The sequence below is a fragment of the Opisthocomus hoazin genome, chromosome Z (assembly GCF_030867145.1).
Source record: "Opisthocomus hoazin isolate bOpiHoa1 chromosome Z, bOpiHoa1.hap1, whole genome shotgun sequence".
In the NCBI taxonomy this organism is placed as follows: Eukaryota; Metazoa; Chordata; class Aves; order Opisthocomiformes; family Opisthocomidae; genus Opisthocomus; species Opisthocomus hoazin.
This window is the reverse complement of record NC_134454.1, coordinates 14165140-14188607: the sequence shown is the minus strand read 5'-3', so window position 1 is coordinate 14188607 and position 23468 is coordinate 14165140. Positions and strand designations below refer to the sequence as shown.

The following is a 23468-nucleotide window of genomic DNA, read 5'->3' as shown; positions in this document are numbered from 1 at the left end:
TATTTCTTTAGGAATGAGACTAATCAAAAGCCAACTGTGCAGACTCATGATCGTGACACTCTCCTTGGCAGATTACTGCTTTTTTCTACAACTCTTCTATCAGTTACCAAATTGAGCTTCAGAAACTGTATGTTTCACAGCACTTCAAGAACATTTCAGTGCTACTCAAAATTTATTCAGCAAGAAAGCTAGGTAACAGAGAAGGTTTTAGACAAAGCCATTCAAAATTTCATGCATGAAAATAATGTGACCAATCCAATTCCTGAAGGTATTCAAGTCTGGTTCATGCTTGTGTTAAAGAAAATTTGACTCTGCAGATATTTTTTTAAAACCATTCTCACTCCCCCTTCTGCCACACGAATATTATTTCGGAAACAAAAAGTTCTCCTGATTTCATCGAAATTACACTTTTTCTAATACATGTTATTCAAAACACTGAGCTCTAAGCCTCTGTGCACCTTGAACTATTATCAATGACATTTGGCTCACAACTTTCTTTTAATAGTGGCAAATCCTACCAAAAAATAAGGAAGCAAAGGATGTGGAAATCAATTTGTCCGTAATTCGGAATTAAAAGTCCATAAACCCCACAGGAATTATTTAATGTATTTTTGAAGAGATAAGGATGAACACTTGTCCGATAATCTGAAAATAATTTTCTTTCCAGTTCATATTCAGAAAGGAAGCAAAAACAGTAATACCCATAAGATAGAATAATTCTGCATCAGAGGATTTATTTTGTCCAGAAAACACACTTCCATGTCAAACCATAACACTAATTTCCAGAAATGTGATGTTATGAACTTAGATTATTTCTTTTATAAATGTAACCAAATACGTACACATACATATACTATATATGCTACATATATGGTGGGAGAGGGGAGAGGCAGAGAGAAAAATCCAGAATTTTCCAGTATTACGAAATATCTTGACTTATGCACTCCTATAGAGAACTGATCTTTTGCTGCTAATGTCAGTTATTACTCTACTCAACAATTCTCACCTCATCAGAAACCTACCTACCCGCAGTAAAAAAGAAAAAAAATTTATTATTCTGCAAACATTTAATGTGTAAAACAGTTAAAACACCCAGCACTTAGACAGTTCTTTCATCAAAAGCAATACGCAAACACTCTTCCTTTCTCAGCAGATCTGCCAAGTGCCAAAATAGTATTTGTCAGAGGAAAACAACCCTTTTTATCCTAAACAGGAATTTCCTTTTGCCTGTACGACAAACTGAGAACAAATTGCTATGCTTCTGCATTAGGGACAGCAGTTGTAAGCAGAGGTGCTCTCTCATTACAGTAACTAGTTCTTGTACAAACATCAGGTAACACTTCAGGTCACTGAAAGGTCTTGTATAGCTTAAACCAGTCAATTTTTCTTATTTATTCCAGCTGGTCAAATAAAAGACCATATGTATAAAACAGACTAGCCTTTAACCTTAGGCCATGACAGGTACTGGAAAATATGCTGTTTTGCTATGAGTCTCAAGACTAAATTCAAGAGACAAAAGGCAAATCTAAATATTAATTAAAACAAAACACTAGACTAGAAGGTTACTGTAGCTTGACCTCTTAACCAGAATGAGAATTCAGTAGGACAACCTTTGGCAAATGCTGCAATCATTATTCTTGAAAACGTTCCAAACTGTTTATACTGTTCTTATTTCTCATTTTCAGCCTTTTCAAATGAAACAGATGATACTCTTTCAACTTCTCTTTGGTCACGTTCTTCGACTTAGAACTTTTGCTTCCCTGTTAAGTCTTTTAAAATTGTCACCTCTTGAAGTATATTTTCTAAAACTAGATACCATATTTTTGATGAAGCCCTTCATCACTCAGAGTATAGCACTATTTCAGCTGTATTTTACACAGATCATTTCCATTTAAATCATCCAAAAGCAAAATTGCCTCTGACACCATACAAATAACTCTCTCCATCTGATCTTCTGTAATGCCTAGTTTTTTTCTGCTTCACTAATGCCTATTTGGTTAGTCTCCACACTATTTTTCCATGTGATGTGTAATACTTTCACTTGCCTGCTTCATTTCGTTCTTTGATTGGCTCCAGTTTACTAATACAGTTTTACATTCTAATCCTATATAGACCATTTCTTCCCAATATGACTTCAAATTTTATAATCTATTTACATTCTACTCTATTAGCACGATCGATATAAAATTTTTATTTTATGATTTGAACTAAAGAATATCTTGCTTGGTTTTGGCCTCACCCTGCACAAAAAAATCCCACCCTGCTCGGACGGATACTCAAGGATACAAGTTAAATAATATGCAACATCCAACACTTCTCAATGGATGCAGCTAGGCAAGTAATGGCTGGGCAACCAGTAAGTCTGTTTACTAACTGAGTGAAGGTAGCAGTGGCAAAAATGCATTTACAGCAAACTGACTACAAGTTACAAAGTGTGGAATTAAAACATGATGACACGTCTGCTTTTTTGCTTTCCAGCTTTAAAGAAAGTGGATCAGTTCTACTTCAATATTCCCGTTTGGGTTAGCAAGACTTTTTTAAACTTAATCTGGACATTATGAGAATAAACTTTCAGAAAAAGCTATACCAAGTTAAGCTAAGAGCACCAAGTGAAACTACAGTGAAAGTGTGCTTTAAACTGCATCAACACACCTAACTTTATTACAACACTTTGATTCAATAATTGCTACAGCTTAATGTACACCTCCTCTCAGATACAGTAGATGCTGAAATCAGTAGCATTCCTAACTATACAATCCTAGACATTACACTAAATAGAAAAGCCTTTTGTGAGGAAAACCTCTTGCTTAAACAGCTGCAGTCTCAGATATACTGTCAGATGTAAACATGAAATTTGGGGCAGCAGGAATATGGGTGGTTTAATAAAAATTCAAGTTAAGCAAACAGTTCTCCTTTATACAGTCAGGGAAAAGCCAGGTCTGTCCAAAAGGAGATTCTAATACCTTCCCAAGGGGCTTTTCACAGACTGGATAAAGTCCAAGGAGATTTTTCAGCTTACTTGACTGGATAAGATAAATAATACAAATATGGTCCTCTGCATCACATCCAGCTAAGCTTCTTGTAAATTTCAGAATCCTACTTTGGGACTATCAATACTGTCACAAATGTAACAACAAGAACAACAAATATCAACTGACATCCAAGCAGCAACGCTCATAATCCAATTAAACTGTTTATTCTAGAACACAATATTAATCTTGAATACATATAATCAAATATTATAAGAACAAATATTAAAATTTTTGCCTCTTCCTCAGTGAGACATCTTTTACAGTTTATGAAACAAATCCTGCAGAATAGTTAGTAGGAATCTAATCTCAACTTGAAACCACAAGCACACAATATAAATTTGTGTTGCTTTCATAAGCTATAAAAACAAACATGGAAACAGAATCTATTATCCACTGATCAGCTCTTCATTATAAAATCAAACTGATGATGTGAAGAAACAAAGAAGAGATACTATCAATAAGAAATTCACAAGAATTCAGCAGAGCTTCAACTAACACAAAACAGAATTACGCTATGATAAATGTGTAGTTTAGAAACATAGCTATAACGTTAAAATTACACATTCTTTCTAAAAGCAGTAATGGCTGACAGTTCTGATTAACATATAAATAAATAAAAAAAATAATACTGTGCTTAGAAAAAGAGTTCCATTATCTTAGCTTGACATTTCAGAATTCTGAAGCACTCCAGGAATGCCCTTCCTGATGACAAACCCAAAGTGAAACTTCAGATTCATTAATAAAGGTGAGAGAACTCACACACACACATTCCTATCAATTCTCTTTTCACACCTCTACAGATATAGCTTTATAATATCCATTGCTCATGCAAAAGGCAAGAGAACTAGAAAGATGACAGGCACAAATTCCATTCCTCTACTCCCACAGGAAACAGGACCTTTGTGTGGCTTTCTCAAGAACAAACCATGGAACACCCTTAAGAAAACAGCATTCACAAAAAACACAGACAACAGCACAGCAAGAACTATAAATTTTGAGAACACAAAAAACCCAACATCAACCTAAGACAAGACTTTTAAAATGTTATGTACCTACTACATAAGCCAGATACACATACTTCCTATGATTTGGATGGATTGTAGTGGCACACATATCCTAATCTGGAGCACATAACTACTCTCCAATTGAGGATAAAGTATTAAGTCCAAAGGCACTATTTTAAATTTTTCTTTTACCACAAAGTTGTGAGGTGTTCTGAAGTCCAAGATGGGCTTGAAGCCCCCTGACTTTTTCAGGATCAGGAAGTACCTTCACTAAAATCCTTTCCTTGTTCCTCTTGTAGTGCAGGCTTTATAAATCTGCATTTAGAAGGGAAAAAAAATCTGGTTCAGAAGAGCAGAAAGACTTTAAATATGCCATATCACTTCAGTCTGTGCCTTGAGAGCCTTGGACTGACTACAGTATTGCCTCAAAGCAACTCCAGTAAAAAGGCTGAAGGTGCCAGTGCCTGGAAAAAAAAGAAATAATACACAAATATACTAATATACTGAAAACATGTATCTTCTACTTCCAAAACTGCTTCAACAAGTACATGCATACAATGCAGATCTTTCAGTTCTATTCAGTTTTTTTACTAACATATTCCTTCATAATGATCACTTTTTGTTTTTTGAAAAACAAACCCCAGTTTGTTTCCTCCCCCAGAAAATATATTTAGTTAACCTATTCTTTCTGCATTTCATACGACACTTCCATTACAAATAGTATTTTCAAAGGAACCTAGAAATTTCTTGTAATACCTAACTTTGAGATTTTTCATTTTAATGCTGTAATTTTTCATAGTGACTGAAACATCAAACACCTTCACAATCTGATTCCACTGGTACTGCAAATCACAACTTGAAATTCTGTGCATTGAATCAAAAAACCTAAATGTGTGTAGTTTCAAGAACCTGCAAAGATTCTATAAACACTCCAAACCTTACCAAACATATTTACTGGTTTAATTTTGCAACTGCACTTTCAAAGACAGTCAGTAAACAAAATTATTTAGATCAGATCGTCCTGGGTTTATCAACAATAAGAATGACCAAAAACTGAAAAAAGTTTGATTTATAAGAATTTTTATGCACTAAAAAAGTAATGATTAAAAGTTTGAAATTTAATAACTTTTAGAACAACTTGAGAAGCACGACAGTCAAAAATGAGTTTTGAAAAATAAAGATTAATTCCACAGAAAGCTTTAGAGTGCAATTAATTGCAAATTAAAGCTGCTTTTCTCTTGTTAGTAATGAAAATTTGGAACAACTCAAAAAATGAACCACGGTTCAGTTTTAAAGAGCTATCCCTTACATCAAAACAGACATTCACACCGTAGGTTATTTGTTGTTTTGTTTCCAGAGTTTCCAGATAAACTTAGTAAAATGTCAACTGCCAGTGCAGGAAGTCAGTTCTGAGATAAGGCTGCCTGTCATGTAATTAACACAAGTAGAAACCTCACATAGTAAAAATGGAAATCTCTGAAAAACTGCTGTGGCCTTACAGAAACAGAGGGAATTAAGAGATGAAAGTTCTGTGAACTCTTCTACTCCCCTTACTTCCTCTCCCATTAGACATTGTCAATGCATAATTTGATGGTTTTGGTCAAAGATAGTTGCCCAGATAACTTCCACCTATAAAGCACAATGAATGTATGATGGTTTTTGTTTTGTTCGTTTTGGAAGTCATCACTTTGCTAGAATGATTTTTACTGAAATATTTGTTTCAAGGTCACATTAACTGATGTTTCAGGATTCAGACCCTGTGTCAGCCAAACATTTCATTGCCTTTACAATAGCTCTTCCATCACGGAAATCAAGTGGGAGAATGCTTTTTAAATACCCATTCAATTTAGTTAAAATGACCTTGAGTTTACTACAAACAGAACTTGTTCATGGCAGTTACAGGTCACCTGAAATCTAGTAAATTGATCAGGCAGCTGAACACTGAGATTAACATTTTAAAAAAATCATTAGGCTGTACACAGACTAAGCAGCCAGGGTACTGGAAACTAAAAGTGCAGCTCTTCACATATGATTTCAAAGGGTTTTCTAATTTTTGAACTACTTGCACGACTGTGCTAAGAATACAAGTGGTTGATTAAGTCTTATTTTTTAAACAGAAGAGAGTCTTCAGGCTTGGTTTAATGGTCATTCATCCTGTTCACCTCTCTTCAAGTTACCAATACAGAGGCTTCACTTTAACAAAAAGATAACAAAGGTTGTGTATATTTTGATCACTACCTCATCCAATAAAACACTAAAACTGTTGGTTTGTTCAGTTGTTGTTTTTTTTTTTCCCCTGGAAAACAAGTGTGCTTATTAAAAAATCTATGAACTGCCACAAATATTTTTGGCCTCATTTTAAATATTACTGTATTGTTTCTTGTCTTCTTTAAATATTTCCCCCTCCATTGACAATTGAAAATACCCGTTTCAACCGTCTTTTTTTTTAAACCGTTTCAGTATATAACTAGAAATACATACGTCTCAGTAGCCATGCAAGCGTAAAAGGTAATTAAAATGTATATTATTAAAACACCAAATGCTCTCAGAGCATTCTCTCCTTGTAACTACATTGGATAACTGTTTAGATTGATAGTACCAACATGGGCCACACAGGTCAAAAAGCCAACGACAACTCACCACTAAAGTTGCCAAATGAGAGTATTAAAACATTACCCCAATCCAGTCACCATGTAAGCTCAGGAAGATACAGTTCCTTTGGTGTGAAGATTTAATCAATTGCTTCACATCGTCAGGACAGCTTACCCTTTTGGCATAGCACACCAACAAAGTTTCCTTCTCAGGCAAGTTATCCTTGCTGTCATCTTCCAATCAAATACAGTAATGTACACACTGCTCTGACAAGAATTTTTGATCTTTGTACATTATTCTCTATCACATGTTAAAATTAATAACATAGCTTTAATTTCTACATTATAGTGCTGAGTTAAGAAAGCAGTGGGTACACTTGCCAAGTGATTTTTTGAAAAGGTAACCAACTTGCAAAATCTTAAAGGTAAATCACAATTTTCTTTCTCAGAAAAGATCACAAATATTGAACCTAACAGAATGAACACACTTATGCCAAAACTTTGTTAATTACAACCGTGTGACAAAACCTGCTCATAGATGCTGAAGTAAGGATAATAGCGGAAATCATTTTGTGTCCTCTATTCGGAAAAACAAAACCTTGTTTTATAAGGTGGATGTCACTGAACTGCTTGGTGCTTTGACAGATCATGTAAGAACTCCTTGATTACAGCATATTCTACTCAGAATTAATCCCCCAGTCAACCTGAATATTTCAACTAGTAGAAAATATGTCTGTTAAGCTATCAAACTAGCCCAATACGAAGGATATCACACCATTTCTCTATGATTAGCTGACAGAAGTTGTGGACAAATTGTAAGTAGTGTTGTTTTAGCACTAAAAATAATCCTAAATCAATGATTTTTTAAAATCTTTCAATATCATAGTATCTTCAGTTCAGACGGGATGCCTTACACCATGCTTTTAGAGTGCAATGGAGCTCAGCACTGAAACTCCCCAGCCAAGCACGTGAAGGTTCAGAAGTGAAAAAAAAGGGGATAAAAAAAAGAAAAAAAAAAGGCATGATTGATACTGTTAAGTTTTATTCACTCCCAGTTTCACCAAGTTGTGCCAAACAATACTACCACAAAATCCAAGCTGGCACAGACAGCCAATTCAGTTATTCGGTCATCTATCATATTCTTCTGCAACGCTGTTTCCAGTAAACACCATTAGATAAAAAGAGCTAGGAAATCTTGCCACTCACACTGTTGACATACCCCTTTGTCAAGAGGTGACAGCTTAAACTGGATGGCAAGAGGTTCAAACTCAAGCCCCCCCCTCCTGAAGTCCAGTGAATGCATGTCTTGTCCCATTTGGGAAGTATGACCTCTGGTAGCCCATTCCCAAGAAGCAATGATTACATCAAAGGACAGGGCTGTCACAGAAGTGTAATGCAGTACCAAATTTATCAGCACACTCATGAGATTTGTCTACAAAACACACTATAGTAGCTGTTAATTTCAGAAAAATACAAAAGTAGTTCCATATGTAGTTGGATATTATCTTGTGAAAGCTTTGTTTTTCAGCTAGAAGTAACAATTTTTTAAAAAGCGTGCAACTTCACTTATCAGTTAAAAGGGGTTTAGTGTAATTAAATACGCCATAACTTCAGTACTCAAAAGCCTGATCATAAGATCACTTACATGTTCTAAGGTGACAGAGTCAAAGCAAGATTTAAAATACCCCACATACCTATTTCATTGAAATTGACACTTTGCTTTTTTAATAAAACTATGGATTCATAAAAAGATGGCAACAGAGCACTACAGAGAAGAGATGTATAGGTGGGAGGGAAACGACACCAAATATATTAAAAGTGGTACCTACTTAGAAGCAGTTTGAAAGATACTTCTCAACTATGCAATAGTTTGGAGGTACTTCATACTAGAACAATGACTACTGAAAGATGGACTTTGTTCCTCTTCTTTTTTTCAAGTGGTACTAGCTCTCCCGTACAGTCTGTCTGATCAGTTTTCACTACTGATTACGACTTTCACAGCAGTGAAGAGAACACTTAATTTAAAAAACATCAAAGAGAAAGGCTGGATAAGAGAGGCAAAAGCATGCCACCAACTACCTTCCTGTTGAAAAGTAGGTTAGATTTGAATTTGACAGTATCAACGCAGTAAAACTGGAAAAAAATAGGAAAATTACTAAGTAATTATCATATGAGCTTCCCATCAGTATTACTCCTCTAAATTTACAGGTGATGTGAACCAAACTTTTGTAAGAATAATCAATTTACAGTACTTCTTTTTTTAAAAAAAATCTTGACATGAAATGCAAAACTACAAAAAGCTAAATATTCAGCCAATTAAAGTAACACCTTGCCAGTCTGTATTACTTAATTTCTATCCTACATAATGCTAAATTAGAACACATTAACAGAAAGTAATCTAGAGATCTCATGCTACAGACATGAACAATTAAGACTATTATGAATAGAGAATAACCAAATAACAGATTTTTGAAGAGAATCAGTATTTTCAATCTGCTGATGCCTCAAAATTTGAAATTAAAAAATCAGTTTCTGTCTTTGAAGCTTCAAACTCTGAATTTAAGCACAGTAATTCTTAATGATAAATTTATCAAGTTGAGTTTAAGTTTCTACTGAAATTAACACTTCACATTTTTAATGGTTACCTAGATAACTCCAGTGGACAGTCATAACACTCACTTACTAGACTTAAGCAAAAGTTACTGTCTCAGCTTACATACCACTTTTCACAACGGTAGTAATATCAGTGGAGATTCAGACTACAACCAGAGATAAAAGTTAGAAGCCTAGAAAGGCTAAGCACATTTTTGTAAGAGAAAATAATTGAACATACAGATATTCAAATGAAAATTTGAACAACAAAGGAAGCATGAACTAGTGTGTACTAAGATTTGCTTTGAAAGCATTTCCAAAGAGGAAGTCATTACAAAAAAACAGGTTTTCAGGCATCAATATCACTATTCCCTTGTAATATTTCTCCTCTCCTTTTCCCTCACATTTTTTTCCTCTTTATTCTATCTCCCATAATTCTGATTACTTAGTCTTTGGAACATGAACCGTATCTTGCACGTATCTTCACAATACCAGACAAGTTAAAATTAGCTATTATCTACCAATGTTACCTCTAAGTTAAGACAAGTTTAGAGAACACCAGCAAAGGGCTGCTAGCATAATACTAATTTCATAATAAAAAAGCTTAACATGTATATGTACTTACTGTACAAGTAAAATGGTTAAAAAAGCCCCAAATGCCTGAAATGCATAAACACCACGAAGGGAAAAACTTACTTAGCATACTATGCAGAGAGCTAAGTGGAACAGTGGATGCAAACAAAAGGCGTATCAGGGGATGGAAGGGGCATGTGGGAACTTTCAACAGTTAACCTAGGCAATGAAAGCAAAAGCATTAAAGCTCTCCTCAAACAGCAAAGAAAGTCTACATTGCAATTTGCCTCCAGCCAAGAGTTTATATACAACATATATAATCCTCTCCCAGTAAAGGTATCTGAGGGGATATTTTGAAAAATTAAAAGATTTTAATTAAATAAATAGGTAGGTATCTGAATTTGTGACCATTTTAGACAAGTTTAAGATACTCTATTTGCACCTATCGAGCACTCCAAAAAGAGAATAAAACTCTTCTTTAAAAAATCGCATGCATGTATACATGACTGCTCTAGAGACAAGCTTATATTAAAAATACATATACACACACATTTAGTACATTTAACTTTACAGAACTGAAGACAGCTTACCCCAAAAGCTCATAATGACAAAACTACTCATTTTTTCAAAGAATCTGACTAGAATTTTTTAACAGTAGCAGTTAGTCTGCTGAATAGTCTGACACTTTCACAGATTAGGCAAGTAAATTTTCTTAGCTTGCCACTTGGTAGAACCAGAGAAATACTAACATCAGCAAAAATAGCATTCACTACTTTTTAAATGAATCTTAGATCTTCTGTTCTGTAAGCAAAAACCTTGTATTACTTGATTTACACACACAGCAGCTTTCATATCCATACGTTTTACTTCATTTGGATTAGCTGACTTTTAATGAATCACAGTATCACAGAAAGGTAGGGGTTGGAAGGGACTTCTGTGGGTCATCTAGTCCAACCCCACTGCCGAAGCAGGGTCACCTACAGCAGGCTGCACAGGACCTTGTCCAGGTGGGTCTTGAATATCTCCAGAGAAGGAGACTCCAGGTTGGATACTGAATATTCATATGGATAGCAGGATGTCAGCTTCAACTGAATACTCTATTAACTACATATATATAAAGAAGTAAGCTGTCTTCATACAAGACTGGAGTCAGGAGAAAACAGTGTCCTAGTTTATCTTCTACCTGAATTTTAAAGACAATCTAGCATTTATATATTGTGATTTTTCAGGCCATAGAAAAAACAAAGTTTTGATCACAGTGTTAATTGAGTCCGCCATAATTATATTTAATTTACTACTGCTGCTCTCATGGTTACAAAGCTGTAAAAGCACATAGTAAACAGACTACTTGCTGTAGCTGAATTAGTGGTATGTGAGAAAATTCTAGAGGTTTTAAGTGCCGTGTCTTCTTTCAGCTAGACATAACAGTATTAGTATAATATGCCACACTACTTTTAAAAAAAAAAAATTCATTTTTTTCAAAGATTTTACCTTTATTTTGAATGAAAGTTCATAAGATGAAATGACACAAAAACCTGTTAGGTAGTGAAAATACACATATTGCTAAAAGAATCTCAGACACTAAGTAATTACATAAATTACTTACCTTGGTTGCGATGTCAGCTTTATAACTGTCTTGCGTGGCAAAGAATCTTGGGAAGACTGAACATCATCCTACAAGAGAACATGTTTGAATTTATTTTTGAATATACAAAAACATATCGTACATGAGCTTTGTCGATTACATGAACTTTGTGAAGTACAAAACTGTGCTAGCCATACCATAAACAGAAGCCTATTTTAGCACCTTACACAGGACAATGAACCACAAAAGTTTATACACTACTTCAGATTGACAAAAGAAAAAGGCTCACTGACCAATTCATTGAGAAACTTTTCCTTTCTGAAATGTCTCTTATTAGATATCATTATCAAATTGTCACCCCCTTTTTTCCATTTTTGCATACAAGATATCATACTGCTGGCTACAAAATTTTGCAAATACTTCTGATGTATTTTTATTCATTTTCTCTTGCTATAAATTTACTCTCAGCAGCCCTACACTCCTCTATACTTCTCACAAGGATTTAATCTTCTGTCAGATCTTCTTGTTACCTTATATTGTACACGAAGCAAATTTTAAGAAAACATAATTTGGGCTATGTGTGATTTTTATGTGATATAAGCTACCTGAAGAACTGTTTCACAATATTGATGAATTCTTATTTTTCACTAGTTTCTCTCTTTCATTAAGTATAACACAACCCAGGGCTCACTTCCAGTGAGAAAAGGTAGTGAGAAGCCACTACTGCCACTATTGCATTAGTCTTTAAGTAGGATAACAGCCAAGCTGTTGATGTACTGTTACATTCCTATTGGTTCATGTAATGGTCACAACTAGAGACTTTACAACTCAAGTGCAAAGCTCCCAGTTCCTCGGAATACTCCAAAACATACTCAAAATCATGATTTTCAAATCCAACTATTCCTACTTACGTGCAAGTTTTCATTCTGCTCTCAAAGAAATAAGGCTAATATACAGGAACGGTGCAATGGTTGCATAGTTTTATTTTTATAGGTTGGATCTCATCCTATTGGTCAGACCATTTAGAGATAGCTCTAAGTTTCTTCTATTTTTCAGTGTATTGTCTTCAAAGCAATCTAGTTTTTGTTCGTCTACTAGAGTCCACAAAACTTACACATGATGGATGAAATATTCAGTTATCAGCTGTGAAAACCATGAAGCTTTCGTGTGTAACTAATAACTAAGAATAGCAGAAACACAGTGCAAGCAGTGTTATTCTTGAATTCTATCACGTCTCATTTCCAACTTCCTTTTTTCTGGCTTCAAGAAGGGAAGTTTTCCCTGGTTGTACCTACTATCTACTGGAATGCAACTACAGTCTCTTGCTCTGTTCCTTTGACCATAGCTTTTTTCTATCTTAACTCCTCAAATGTAACAGCCGTTTTCAATCTTAAAGGCTTCATCATTTGTCTTTCTCAGCTCCCAGCATTCATTATGCATGCCCGTCTCTGAACAATTCCTGATATCAGCTTCCATCAGCCACCAAAACACCATCATGGTATTTCAAAACAAGTGCTTTTGAACTTCCTACTTCCTCAACGTTTGCAACAGGTTTTTTGTAAACATTCTGAAGGTCTCCTATCAGCATTCTACAAATCCCACATTAAAAACCTTTTGTCGTGGTAGTCAAAGTACTGCGGGAATATAAGGTTTATGATATGCTGCATTTACTGTACATCATACAAATAAATCATAATCTACCTCTGTAATCTCCTTTTTTTTCTGTTTTATATAGACATAATAAATTCATTGAAATAAGTTCTTTTTCATTCCTGCTTTCACAGAAATAGTGGGTTTGACTTAGTATGCTCCTAGGCAATATACAGTTTAAACAACAGCTAGTACTTCTACAGTCCAGTGATCTTAATCCAGACCCATAAAGAACAGGAACAACAAAAGTTTAGCAAAATGTAACAACACTACATCCTTCTATATAATTCAGAGCGGAAGTGAAAACTTCATTCCATGAACAACTTCCAAATATTATTACTTTATGAAGGTGCACATTCATCTCATTAGCCTTTCCAACCAGGAGAAAAATGGCATACTTGTGGCACACACCCACAGGCAGATATATGCAGCATGCACACATATATAGCACGCATATATATATTAGTATCGAAGTCATAAAGAACTATTTTAACTATTTTTTTAAAGTATATGTGACTGGAAGAGTCATTCAAGGTATGACACATCTGGCACATCTAAGCCAGCAAAATACATAATCCTGCTACGTTTATGCACAAAGAAATTAAAGCATCTCATCTTCTTACTATTCCAGGTGTATGACCACCTAGCTATCACAGCAGAGCTTTTGTTCAGAAAGTGAAGAAACTAGAATTTTGAAAGTAATATTAGCAAGTGTGCTTCTTTAAGGTGCTCTTCACTGTAAAATGGGTCTCAATTACATGTGAGGATCTATTGCTTTCTTTATCATCGGTAGATTCCTGTTTCGCATAATTTCAGCTCAGGAAAAGAGCATGAAGTATTGTCTGGACCTGGTCTTGGAAATCCAGCTTAGGCTTATGTTCAGGATGGAAACTTTCCCCCTTCCGTATTTGTTAAGTAAAAAGTAAAGTCAAATTATGGGACTTCATACCATTGTATATACAGTTCTCATATGCATGTCACTGAAGTCACAAAAAAATTCATGCCCACAAGAAAATCGCAATACCTGGTTTTACTATGGGATTAGCAAAGTGGAACAAAATAAGCCCATTTACTTTAGTTGTGTAGGTGTTTTTCAGCATTAACTGCTGAAATTTTCACTTTTCACTTTCCAATATATTCAATTAATATGAACAGTGACAAGTAGCATATTTTTGAGTGTGTAATAGCAGCAAATTTCATTCTGATTTTTCCCAGGCCACTCAAATTGTATGGAAAAGACATAGTTCACATTTTCTTTTTGGAGAAAAGCAATAAAGATAGCTCACCATCTTCAGGAATGGAGTTGATGTGTCATAATTATAAGCACCTTTATCCTTTAGGATAAGAATATGAGCAGAATCAATTATCACTTTCTTCAGGTTCATTATTGAATGGAAAAGCCTGCCAAAAATTTTAAAGCCTTATTTAGTTTTCAGTTGGTTTTATTCAACGTGATAACATCAAAATTTAAAAATACTAAAGAACTCAAAAGTATGAGTTACAGATAAATACACATTTTTATATCAATATAGCATGACTGCTAGTTGCAATGGGTGACCAGACTGAAAAATGCAGAAATATTCTCAATTTTATTATATTCCTACCTTGCATACTGAAAATGAGGTACCTCTTCACCCCACTGTCATGCTACAAAATGTATACCCTCATAATACCAAGTACTTTTTCAAAACGCTAATCTTAGGCAAGTTTGTGTTTTACATGCTTGATTTCCAGTATCTACGGTGGAGATAAGCCTGAAACACTGGTCACAAAGTCAAGACTGCCTTTAAGCAGGATTAGAAAAACAAACACAAAAATTTAAATTATTACCATTATTTTCCATTGCTGCAACTGACACAAATTCTTAAAGAGAGCGCTGTGTAATTTTATTTGTAAAGTGAAAAAAAGCCTTTATTTTACTCTCTCGTTACTAAGGTCATTGCACATGTTTATACCTTGATTATACCTATGCTTTAATAGATAAAAATTAATAGATTTACGGAGTTCAAAAATACTTATCATGAACACAGTAGTTTAAATCGAGAAAGCATATTTTAGAGGTATTTAAAACAATAACTTATTTAATGGACATGGTCTACCATCAACCGTGCACAATCATCTATCTAAATCAATCAAATTTACTAGTGCTTAACATTCCAATATGTAATGAATTTCCGAACAAATGGAGAATTAAAGCATATATGTACAAACACAGACACACATATATTTATAATACATTGTCTCAAAAAAAAAAATCCACAAATAGCTCTAAGAATAATGTCTCAATACTGAGGAAGCAACTACCCACCAGGTATAACAGCAATAAACAACAATAAGACAAATTAGGTAGAAGATTGGCAACGTTCCCACACTGATAAAAGACAGGTTACAGAGGGTGTCGGATTTTCCACAGAATTTATCCTTAAATTAGCATGTCTCTTGATCATTGTTTAGCACAAGGCAGATATAAAATGTTCTCCTACACAATAGTTACTTCAGAAAATAACAGCCCTATTATTAAAGAACTCTCAGTATTATGCGTACCTAGATTCTTTAAAAACCTCAGAAACTCTGTCTGGACATCAAATTATTACCTCAGAGGATTAACAATATTAAATTAAATTAAAATTAATTAAATTAAGAATATTAAAATACTTCACAAATGAAGAGCACGGGTAACCAAATCCACTTCTCTTGTAGAACAACACTACACTTTCAGTACTGAGTATGTTGCTAGCATTAGTGAATCTGTATCTCTGAAATAAACACTTCTGTTCTAAAAAAGCAAAGAGAAATTAGGATTTAAGTTTATATATTTATAACAAATTACCTAGTGCCATAATCCACAACTACCCAATCTTTAGATGTTCCTGTAATAGCATCGTGATGCTGAAACAGTCCAAGGTTCCTCCTAGCTTCTGTCAGCAACTTATAGTTATCCACTGAGGGAAATACCCTCATCTTCTCAGATTTACTGGACTGTACCAAAGCCAAAGAGTAGAGGATTTCAGCTGCCCTGGAATTGCAGAGAAGAACCAAATCTTTATATAGGTTTAAAAAGTAACACACATTCTACCTGAAAAATAAACTGATGTTTTTACATCTTTCCTGATGCCTAGCTCCACGAGTTCTTTAAACCTTCATCTTGTACTTTTTAGCCTGTTTTCAGCTTCAAACAGTTAAAAATCACTGCCGCACTTCACCATCAACTACTTTTACATCTTGTAAGCTTCCTGCAAGGCTTCAGTGCTGGAACATATAGCTTTAAAATAAAAATATGACAGTACAAAGTAACATACCACTTTCACAAATGTGTGAGGCGTACAGATCTGATCTTAAAATGACGCAGGAAGGACAGACTGCCTTACAGGAGACTTATGATTCCCATTTCAAAAAGCAACTTATTAAACAATTACATTAAAGAAATATATTAAACTGTAAACTCCATATAGTATCTATTCTGCATTTGTACTTTCAGCAAACTAAATTCTCCTAAAGGCTTAGGCAGTTCACACATCCGCTCACTATACACTCACCTGAATGGTGGGAACACTGGATTCATAAATGCTTAGACTGAACCAAATGCAGAGCCCTTCTCCCTCACTTCTTATGCAAAAGCCTACCACTAAAATATTACCATTATGTTTTCACTTGCTTTATGAGAATCTAAATTTATTTTACAAAAAAAAAAAACCTATAATTGCCAGTTATTATGAATATCTGTCTAACAAAGATGCCTGTAGGAATTCTGGGAAACCATCTGTTAACTTTTTTTCCAATCTTCCTATAAAAAGCAAAGAAAGCAGTAACATACGTTCTTGAAACAAATGTAAAACTAACTTCTAAGCATGTAAATAAAATAAAAAAGGAAAATATGTTAACTCTTACATTTACCCAATCTGTCAGGGAGAGTACTTGCTCAAATTTAAACAAGGTACAACAGTACAACAACAAATTCTAAAATAATTTTCAGGTTGGATTTTCACACTGTGTACTGATATTAACTGTTAACATGAAAAATACCTTTGGATTCAATGTGGTCTCCTTGTCTTTATCCATCACATAGGTAACAATTACGTAAAAGCTTCAAGTAGCATGTGTCAAAACAAACTGAAAGGTACACTGTACATATAACCACTCAGTTCATTTTCATATTGTCAATGTGTGAAAAGGGTAAGATTTTGCTCTTACAGGTAAGGTAAATGCTCAGAAGCTGCACACAAAATCAAGGTGTTAAAAGCTGTAATTCCTTTTTTTTATTACTAGCACACTTAAACTTCATGGCTGTGATTTTGATATTGTTTAGTGCAAATTCCTACATCTATGTATTCCTCCTACTTTGTTCTATTACAGCTAATCTTGAAAGGGAAAGAAGAATATTGTAGTTAAAAAGATATCAGATACACATTCATCTAGTGGATAAACCCTGTCTGAAAGTGTTTTACCGTTGTTTAAAAATATGACTTAGTCACTAAACACTGACCCAACCTGTAGCTACGGAGTACACAAAAAATTATAGTCCTCAAAATAGAGGTTAGATTTGCCTCCTCACAATCCACCTTAATCTTTCTTTTAAATAGGTTAGTCAATTATTTATAAACAAGGTAACTATTTTAAAACTAAAAGAAGTAACATTAAAATGAAGCTGTATAGTAAATACACATTCAGTTCATACTGCTTCCAGAACTTCACTTTAAACCCATTCTGTCTATAAGGAACTCTTTTGCCTTTCAGAAAAAGAACTGATTCTGTTTTACTGACCCACTCAGCACATCAGTCTCTTCAATGCAGAATTTTCTTTTGAAGTCTAAATGTTATTCTAAACATTAGCGTGGTTCAATGGTGAAACACAAAACACACAGAGAAGTGAAACCACAAGAATCATTATATTAGAGAACACTTTAACTTGTAAATAAGTACCTCTCTCTAATACCTTTCCATAAAAGCTGTGTAAAGCCTTGGTTTTCTCACCCCAATTTCAAATTACTGCAGATTACCTAAAGTAGTTACCACAGATTATACATTTTGTTGCAATTTGTCATTGTATATCTCCTTGATGGGACACTGCAAATAGAGCAGAATTTTCTTCATTGATTGCTCAAAGCCTACACTAGGTTACCTTTAGGTCCACTTTATACATAAATTAAATAAAAAATAAATAATTTTTCCAAGAGTTTCTGAGCTCTCAAGATGTGGTCTTATCTGTCTACCTGCACAGTCAGAAAGTATCACTGCAGCTCTTGTCCTGCTTCTGAATTACTTCAACAATATTTTCTTCAGACTTACCATAATTTTTCCCTGATCACCTCTGTAAAGAACGAAATCACAGAATGTGTTCCTAACTTGCCACAAATGCGATGTTGTTCTTTGCGTCATTCCATTATTACATTACACAAACTTTCGGTCACTGACTTCATCACCCTTCAAACTACTTCAATCCATCCACCTCTCACTTAAGATTAAAAAACTTCTTTCATGCACTTCAATGCATAAACCAAAAACTTTTTTAAAAAAACAGGAAAAAGCCAAAGAGCCAACTCTGTTCTTGCTCAAATGGCCAGCCATCATAGCATGTCCTGAGGTTAACCACTGTTTACCGACTATTAAGTAACAGTGAAGTACTTCCGGTAGTGCTTGAACATAAAAGCATTCATTCTTGGCAAAGAATACACACACACACACACATATGTTCAGGGTTCACTCCCCCATATATATACATACACATATATATGTACACTAGATAGACAGACGTAAGTTAGCTCATAAAAAACTACAGAAAATTTAATCAGAAGATTGTGGCAAGGGTGTTATTAATTAAATATGATCATAATGTATTTCCTCTGACTTTAAAGAAAATCAGGAAAAAAAAAGACATATCCCCTAATTCTGCTATTCTCACAGTTAATAGGCCACCCTTGATGATTCTCCAGGTCTCTGAAAGAAAAACTGCCAAAAAAATCCAACATTAAACTGACAAAAAAACTCCTACATATTTTGTTGTCACGTTATTCACAGAAGATAATGAAGGATGAAAAATGTCCCAGGTACATTTTTAGAAACGTGCTTTTTTTTAATTCATTAGACTGAAGGTTTAGTTTCCTTCTAGAAAGTCTTTACCTGTAAGTCTAGTACCTTTTTCAGAAAGTAAAGGTAACTGAAACTCTTACATGAAGGAATCTTTTAACAGTGTAAAGTTGTAAATAACACATATTAACCTGAAAGCAATTTATGTGAAATTTTCTGCAATGTAAGTAAAAAAACAGAAAAACAACAGTAAACATACTTAAAAATTATGAGAAAACAGGCTATGATAAAGCTAAAAGAAAATAAAATCCTTAGTGAATTTTAAGAAACAGAAAGGAATTTAGGCAAGAGTATAAAAAACAATTATGTAGGGAATGCAATTTATAAGGACATCATTGGTCCTGTGTTTTACACACCTTGTCTTTTCCAACAGCAATATTAAACAATGCTATTTTCACTGAAAATTAAAGATTCTTAAGATAAACCAGCTAAAGAGAACAGAGCTAATTACTATTTATAATGTCAACACAGTAAGTAAAAAATAAAATGCTTCTAAGACAGTCACATTCCTAGTGATGCTTGATAATCTAGTTGTAAACCGTTTCTGAAAAGCTGTCAAACTTCCTAATTACTCTTAGCCTTAAAAATGCCCTTTGTAATCTTCTAACATTCTTGGTTTTGTACACAAGTTAAGCATAACACTTGTAACGTACAAAAGTTCTGATTAAAACACTACAGATGTCACTACTCTGACAACTTTTCCTTACTATATTATTTTTACATTCTTCTGCCAAAGGGATTCTAGCCTTACTTTTTGTCATTCCTCTCAACTTGAGGCTTATTTTTCTTCTCCTTCCTGACAGTGTTTGGCTTCTTTCTGCCCCACTTTCCCATTTGGGAAACTTTTCTGTTTCCTCGTCAATGTAATGCCTTCAAAGTTATTTTATATTGTCTCTTCCCTAACACCTTTATATTCTCAGGCCCTTGATCTCATTTCTTCTTAGGGCTCAGTTTTGGGGCTGGTCTTGTTTGACATCTTCATCAATGATCTGGATGAGGGGATTGAGTGCACTCTCAGTAACTTTGCAGATGACACCAAGCTGGGCGGGAGTGTTGATCTGCTTGAGGGTAGGAAGGCTCTGCAGAGGGATCTGCACAGACTGCATTGATGGGCCCAGGCCAGCTGTATGAAGTTCAACAAGGCCAAATGCCAGGTCCTGCACTTGGCTCACAACAACACCATGCAACGCTACAGGCTTGGGGAGGAGTGGCTGGAAAGCTGCCCAGTGGAAAAGGATCTTGGGGTGTTGGTTGACAGCCGGCTGAACATGAGCCAGCAGTGTGCCCAGGTGGCCAAGAAGGCCAACGGCATCCTGGCTTGGATCAGGAATAGTGTGGCCAGCAGGAGTAGAGAGGTGATCATGCCCCTGTACTCTGCACTGGTGAGGCCGCACCTCGAGTGCTGTGTTCAGTTTTGAGCCCCTCACTACAAGAAAGACATTGAGGTGCTGGAGCATGTCCAGAGAAGAGCAACGAGGCTGGTGAGGGGTCTGGAGAACAAGTCTTATGAGGAGCAGCTGAGGGAGTTGCGGCTGTTTAGTCTGGAGAAAAGGAGGCTGAGGGGGGACCTTCTTGCTCTCTACAACTACCTGAAAGGAGGTTGTAGTGAGGCAGGTGTTGGTCTCTTCTCCCAGATAACTAGTTATAGGAGAGGGACCTGGGTGTCCTAGTGGACGACAGGTTAACCATGAGCCAGCAGTGTGCCCTTGCTGCCAAGAAGGCTAATGGGATCCTGAGGTTCATTAAGAGTGTGGCCAGCAGCATTAGTGAGGTTCTCCTTCCCCTCTACTCTGCCCATCTGGAGTCCTACATCCAGTCTGGGCTGCCCAGTTCAAGAAAGATGAGGAGCTACTGGAGAGAGCCCAGCAGAGGGCTACAAAGATGATGAGGGGACTCGAGCATCTGTCCTATGAGGAAAGGCTGAGGGAACTGGGCTTGTTTAGCCTGAAGAAGAGAAGGCTGAGAGGGGACCTCAGAAATGCCTATAAATATCTTAAGGGTGGGTGTCAAGAGCATGGGGCCAGACTTTCCAGTGGTGCCCAGCGACAGAACAAGGGGCAGTGGGCATAAATTGAAGCAGAGGAAGTTTCCAGCTGAACATGAGGAAGAACTTCACACTTCTTCACTCTGGGTGATGGAGAAGTGGAACACATTGCCCAGGGAGGTTGTGGAGTCTCCTCTCTGGAGATATTCAGGATCCTCCTGGACAAGGTCCTGTGCAGCCTGCTGTAGGTGACCCTGCTTCGGCAGGGGCGTTAGACTAGATGATCCACAGAGGTCCCTTCAACCCTTACCATTCTGTGATTCTGTGACAAGAGGCAATGGCCTCAAGTTGCATCAGGAGAGGTTTAGATTAGATATTAGGAAAAAATTTTTCACTGAAAGAGTGTTCAGACATTGCAACAGGCTGGCCAGGGAGGTGGTTGAGTCATCATCACTGGAGGTGTTTAAACAACATGTAGATGTGGCACTTCGGGATATAGTTTAGCAGGCACAGTGTTGTTGGGTGGATGGTTGGACCTGATGATCTTAGAGGTCTTTTCCAACCTATGATTCTATGATTTCTTAGTCTTTCTACTGGTTTCATTTCTTCTTCACTTATTTATTTTCTCGGGTCTCTTACTCTGTATTCTTGCGGTGCAGAGAGGCAGCTAGAAAAAGTTACTTTCATTACAAGAAAAACATACTAGAGATCACAGAGCAGCTGAGTCCCAAGTTTGTGAAGTCTCCACTTTATGAGTTAAGACTTGATTCCTTGGAAGAAGGAAAACAAATTCTTCTGGATACAGAGGTTTGTCTTCTGAAATGTACTTCTATCTGCCTCCAAAACACTACTTCCCATGCTCCCCAAAAGCTACTTTCCATACCTCTTTTGCTCCCTCCACTACAACACACACAAAAAAACCTGTAAGAAATCCTTAAGGAAGGATTTCTCAGCATTACAGAAGTACTTCTGTAGCACAAAAAGTTCTCAAGAGCATACAAAAGCACTACAATAGATGTATTTTAAAGGGTCCTTCCAGAAGACAAAAAGCGTCCTTTGACTAAGCACCCTTGGAAGAATAATCTTTCGGAAACAGAGTTTCCAAGCTTTGACAACAGATGAAATGTCCAGGATATACATCATATCCATCTGCCCCACATTTCTTTCTGGAGCCTCAAAATACAGTTAAACCATTTTACAATATGTCTATCTATGGCTGCTACAACAGAGCACCCACTTACACTCCATTACTAAAATTCAGCAGTAATTTTTTCTTTAAAGACGATACAAACATTTCTTAGCAGAGCAGTACCTTAGAATCCGGGATCACTTGGCACATGATACGCCTGACTACTTCTCAACTGCCTAATAACCCTGGTAAAATTCGCACCTTTGTATTTCTCTCTAAAAGAGTTCACAGTATAGCCATAACGATAGATTGATCTGACAGCTATCCAAATCTGATATGGAAATAAAAAGCATACTATCTGCTATTTTTCACGGAATCAGGACTTGCTGATCACTTCTTTGTTTGGATGGAAAAAAATATTGTTGCATTTCTGTGAATTTATTTAAAAAAAAAAACCAGATACACCAACTAATCCTTGCAACAAGAGCCACATTTGGGGGCCATTTAGGCTATCCTTATTGTAAGTAAACTTAATGTATGCATTTCAAAATCTGTCCAACAGATTTAGAGTACTTGTACATTTCTCTCTCCCGTGTGCCAAGACACATGTTATGAATTTACTGGATGGCAGTTATTTACCGTAAGTAGGATTCCAGGACTCTGTCCAGTCGTTTATAGAAGGGTCGTGAAGTAAAATATCCACTCCAGTAATGATGATCTCTGTCTGCATAGGTGAAGAAGTCTCCACTTAAAACAGGGAAAAATGAACTGCTGCTCTTTTCACCCAAATTGCTTTCTTTGCGCAGAGCTTCAAAGTAATCTGATAAAGTTCCAAACTGGGCCTGAATGAAAATTAAAATTATTTAACATAGTTCCATTTTCTTTAGAAATATGAAGAGAATTAATATGTTTGGTTTCATATACATTTCAGAAATATGCCAGTCTTCCAGTAGAATTACAGCAGAAATCCTATCCCAAAGAGCTTTAAAGTTTCCCTGCACACTTTTCAGACAAGCTGAATAGCTATTCCAAAAGCATATCAACTTCTTTTCAGTCTAGCATAAGAAAGACATGGAGCTGTTCGAGCAGGTCCAGAGGAGGGCCATAAAAATGATCAGAGGGCTGGAACACCTCTCCTGTGAGAAAAGGCTGAGAGACTTGGGGCTGTTCAGCTTGGAGAAGAGAAGGCTCCAGGAAAACCTTAGAGCAGCCTTCCAGTACCTGAAGCGGGCTTAACAGAAAGA

At 35.8% G+C, this 23468-nt stretch overlaps 1 protein-coding gene across 1 annotated transcript in view; it reads right to left on the bottom strand.

The window, feature by feature from the left end:
- The window catches only part of MAN2A1 (mannosidase alpha class 2A member 1), a 120190-nt gene that overhangs the window by 47353 nt on the left and 49369 nt on the right, over window positions 1-23468 (bottom strand). Inside the window, exons 9-12 of the mRNA XM_075410527.1 lie at window positions 22864-23066; window positions 15858-16043; window positions 14314-14428; window positions 11399-11466 (exon numbers count right to left, since the gene is read on the bottom strand). Of these exons, the coding sequence (XP_075266642.1) occupies window positions 11399-11466; window positions 14314-14428; window positions 15858-16043; window positions 22864-23066 (572 nt within the window). The remainder of the gene's footprint in view (window positions 1-11398; window positions 11467-14313; window positions 14429-15857; window positions 16044-22863; window positions 23067-23468) is intronic.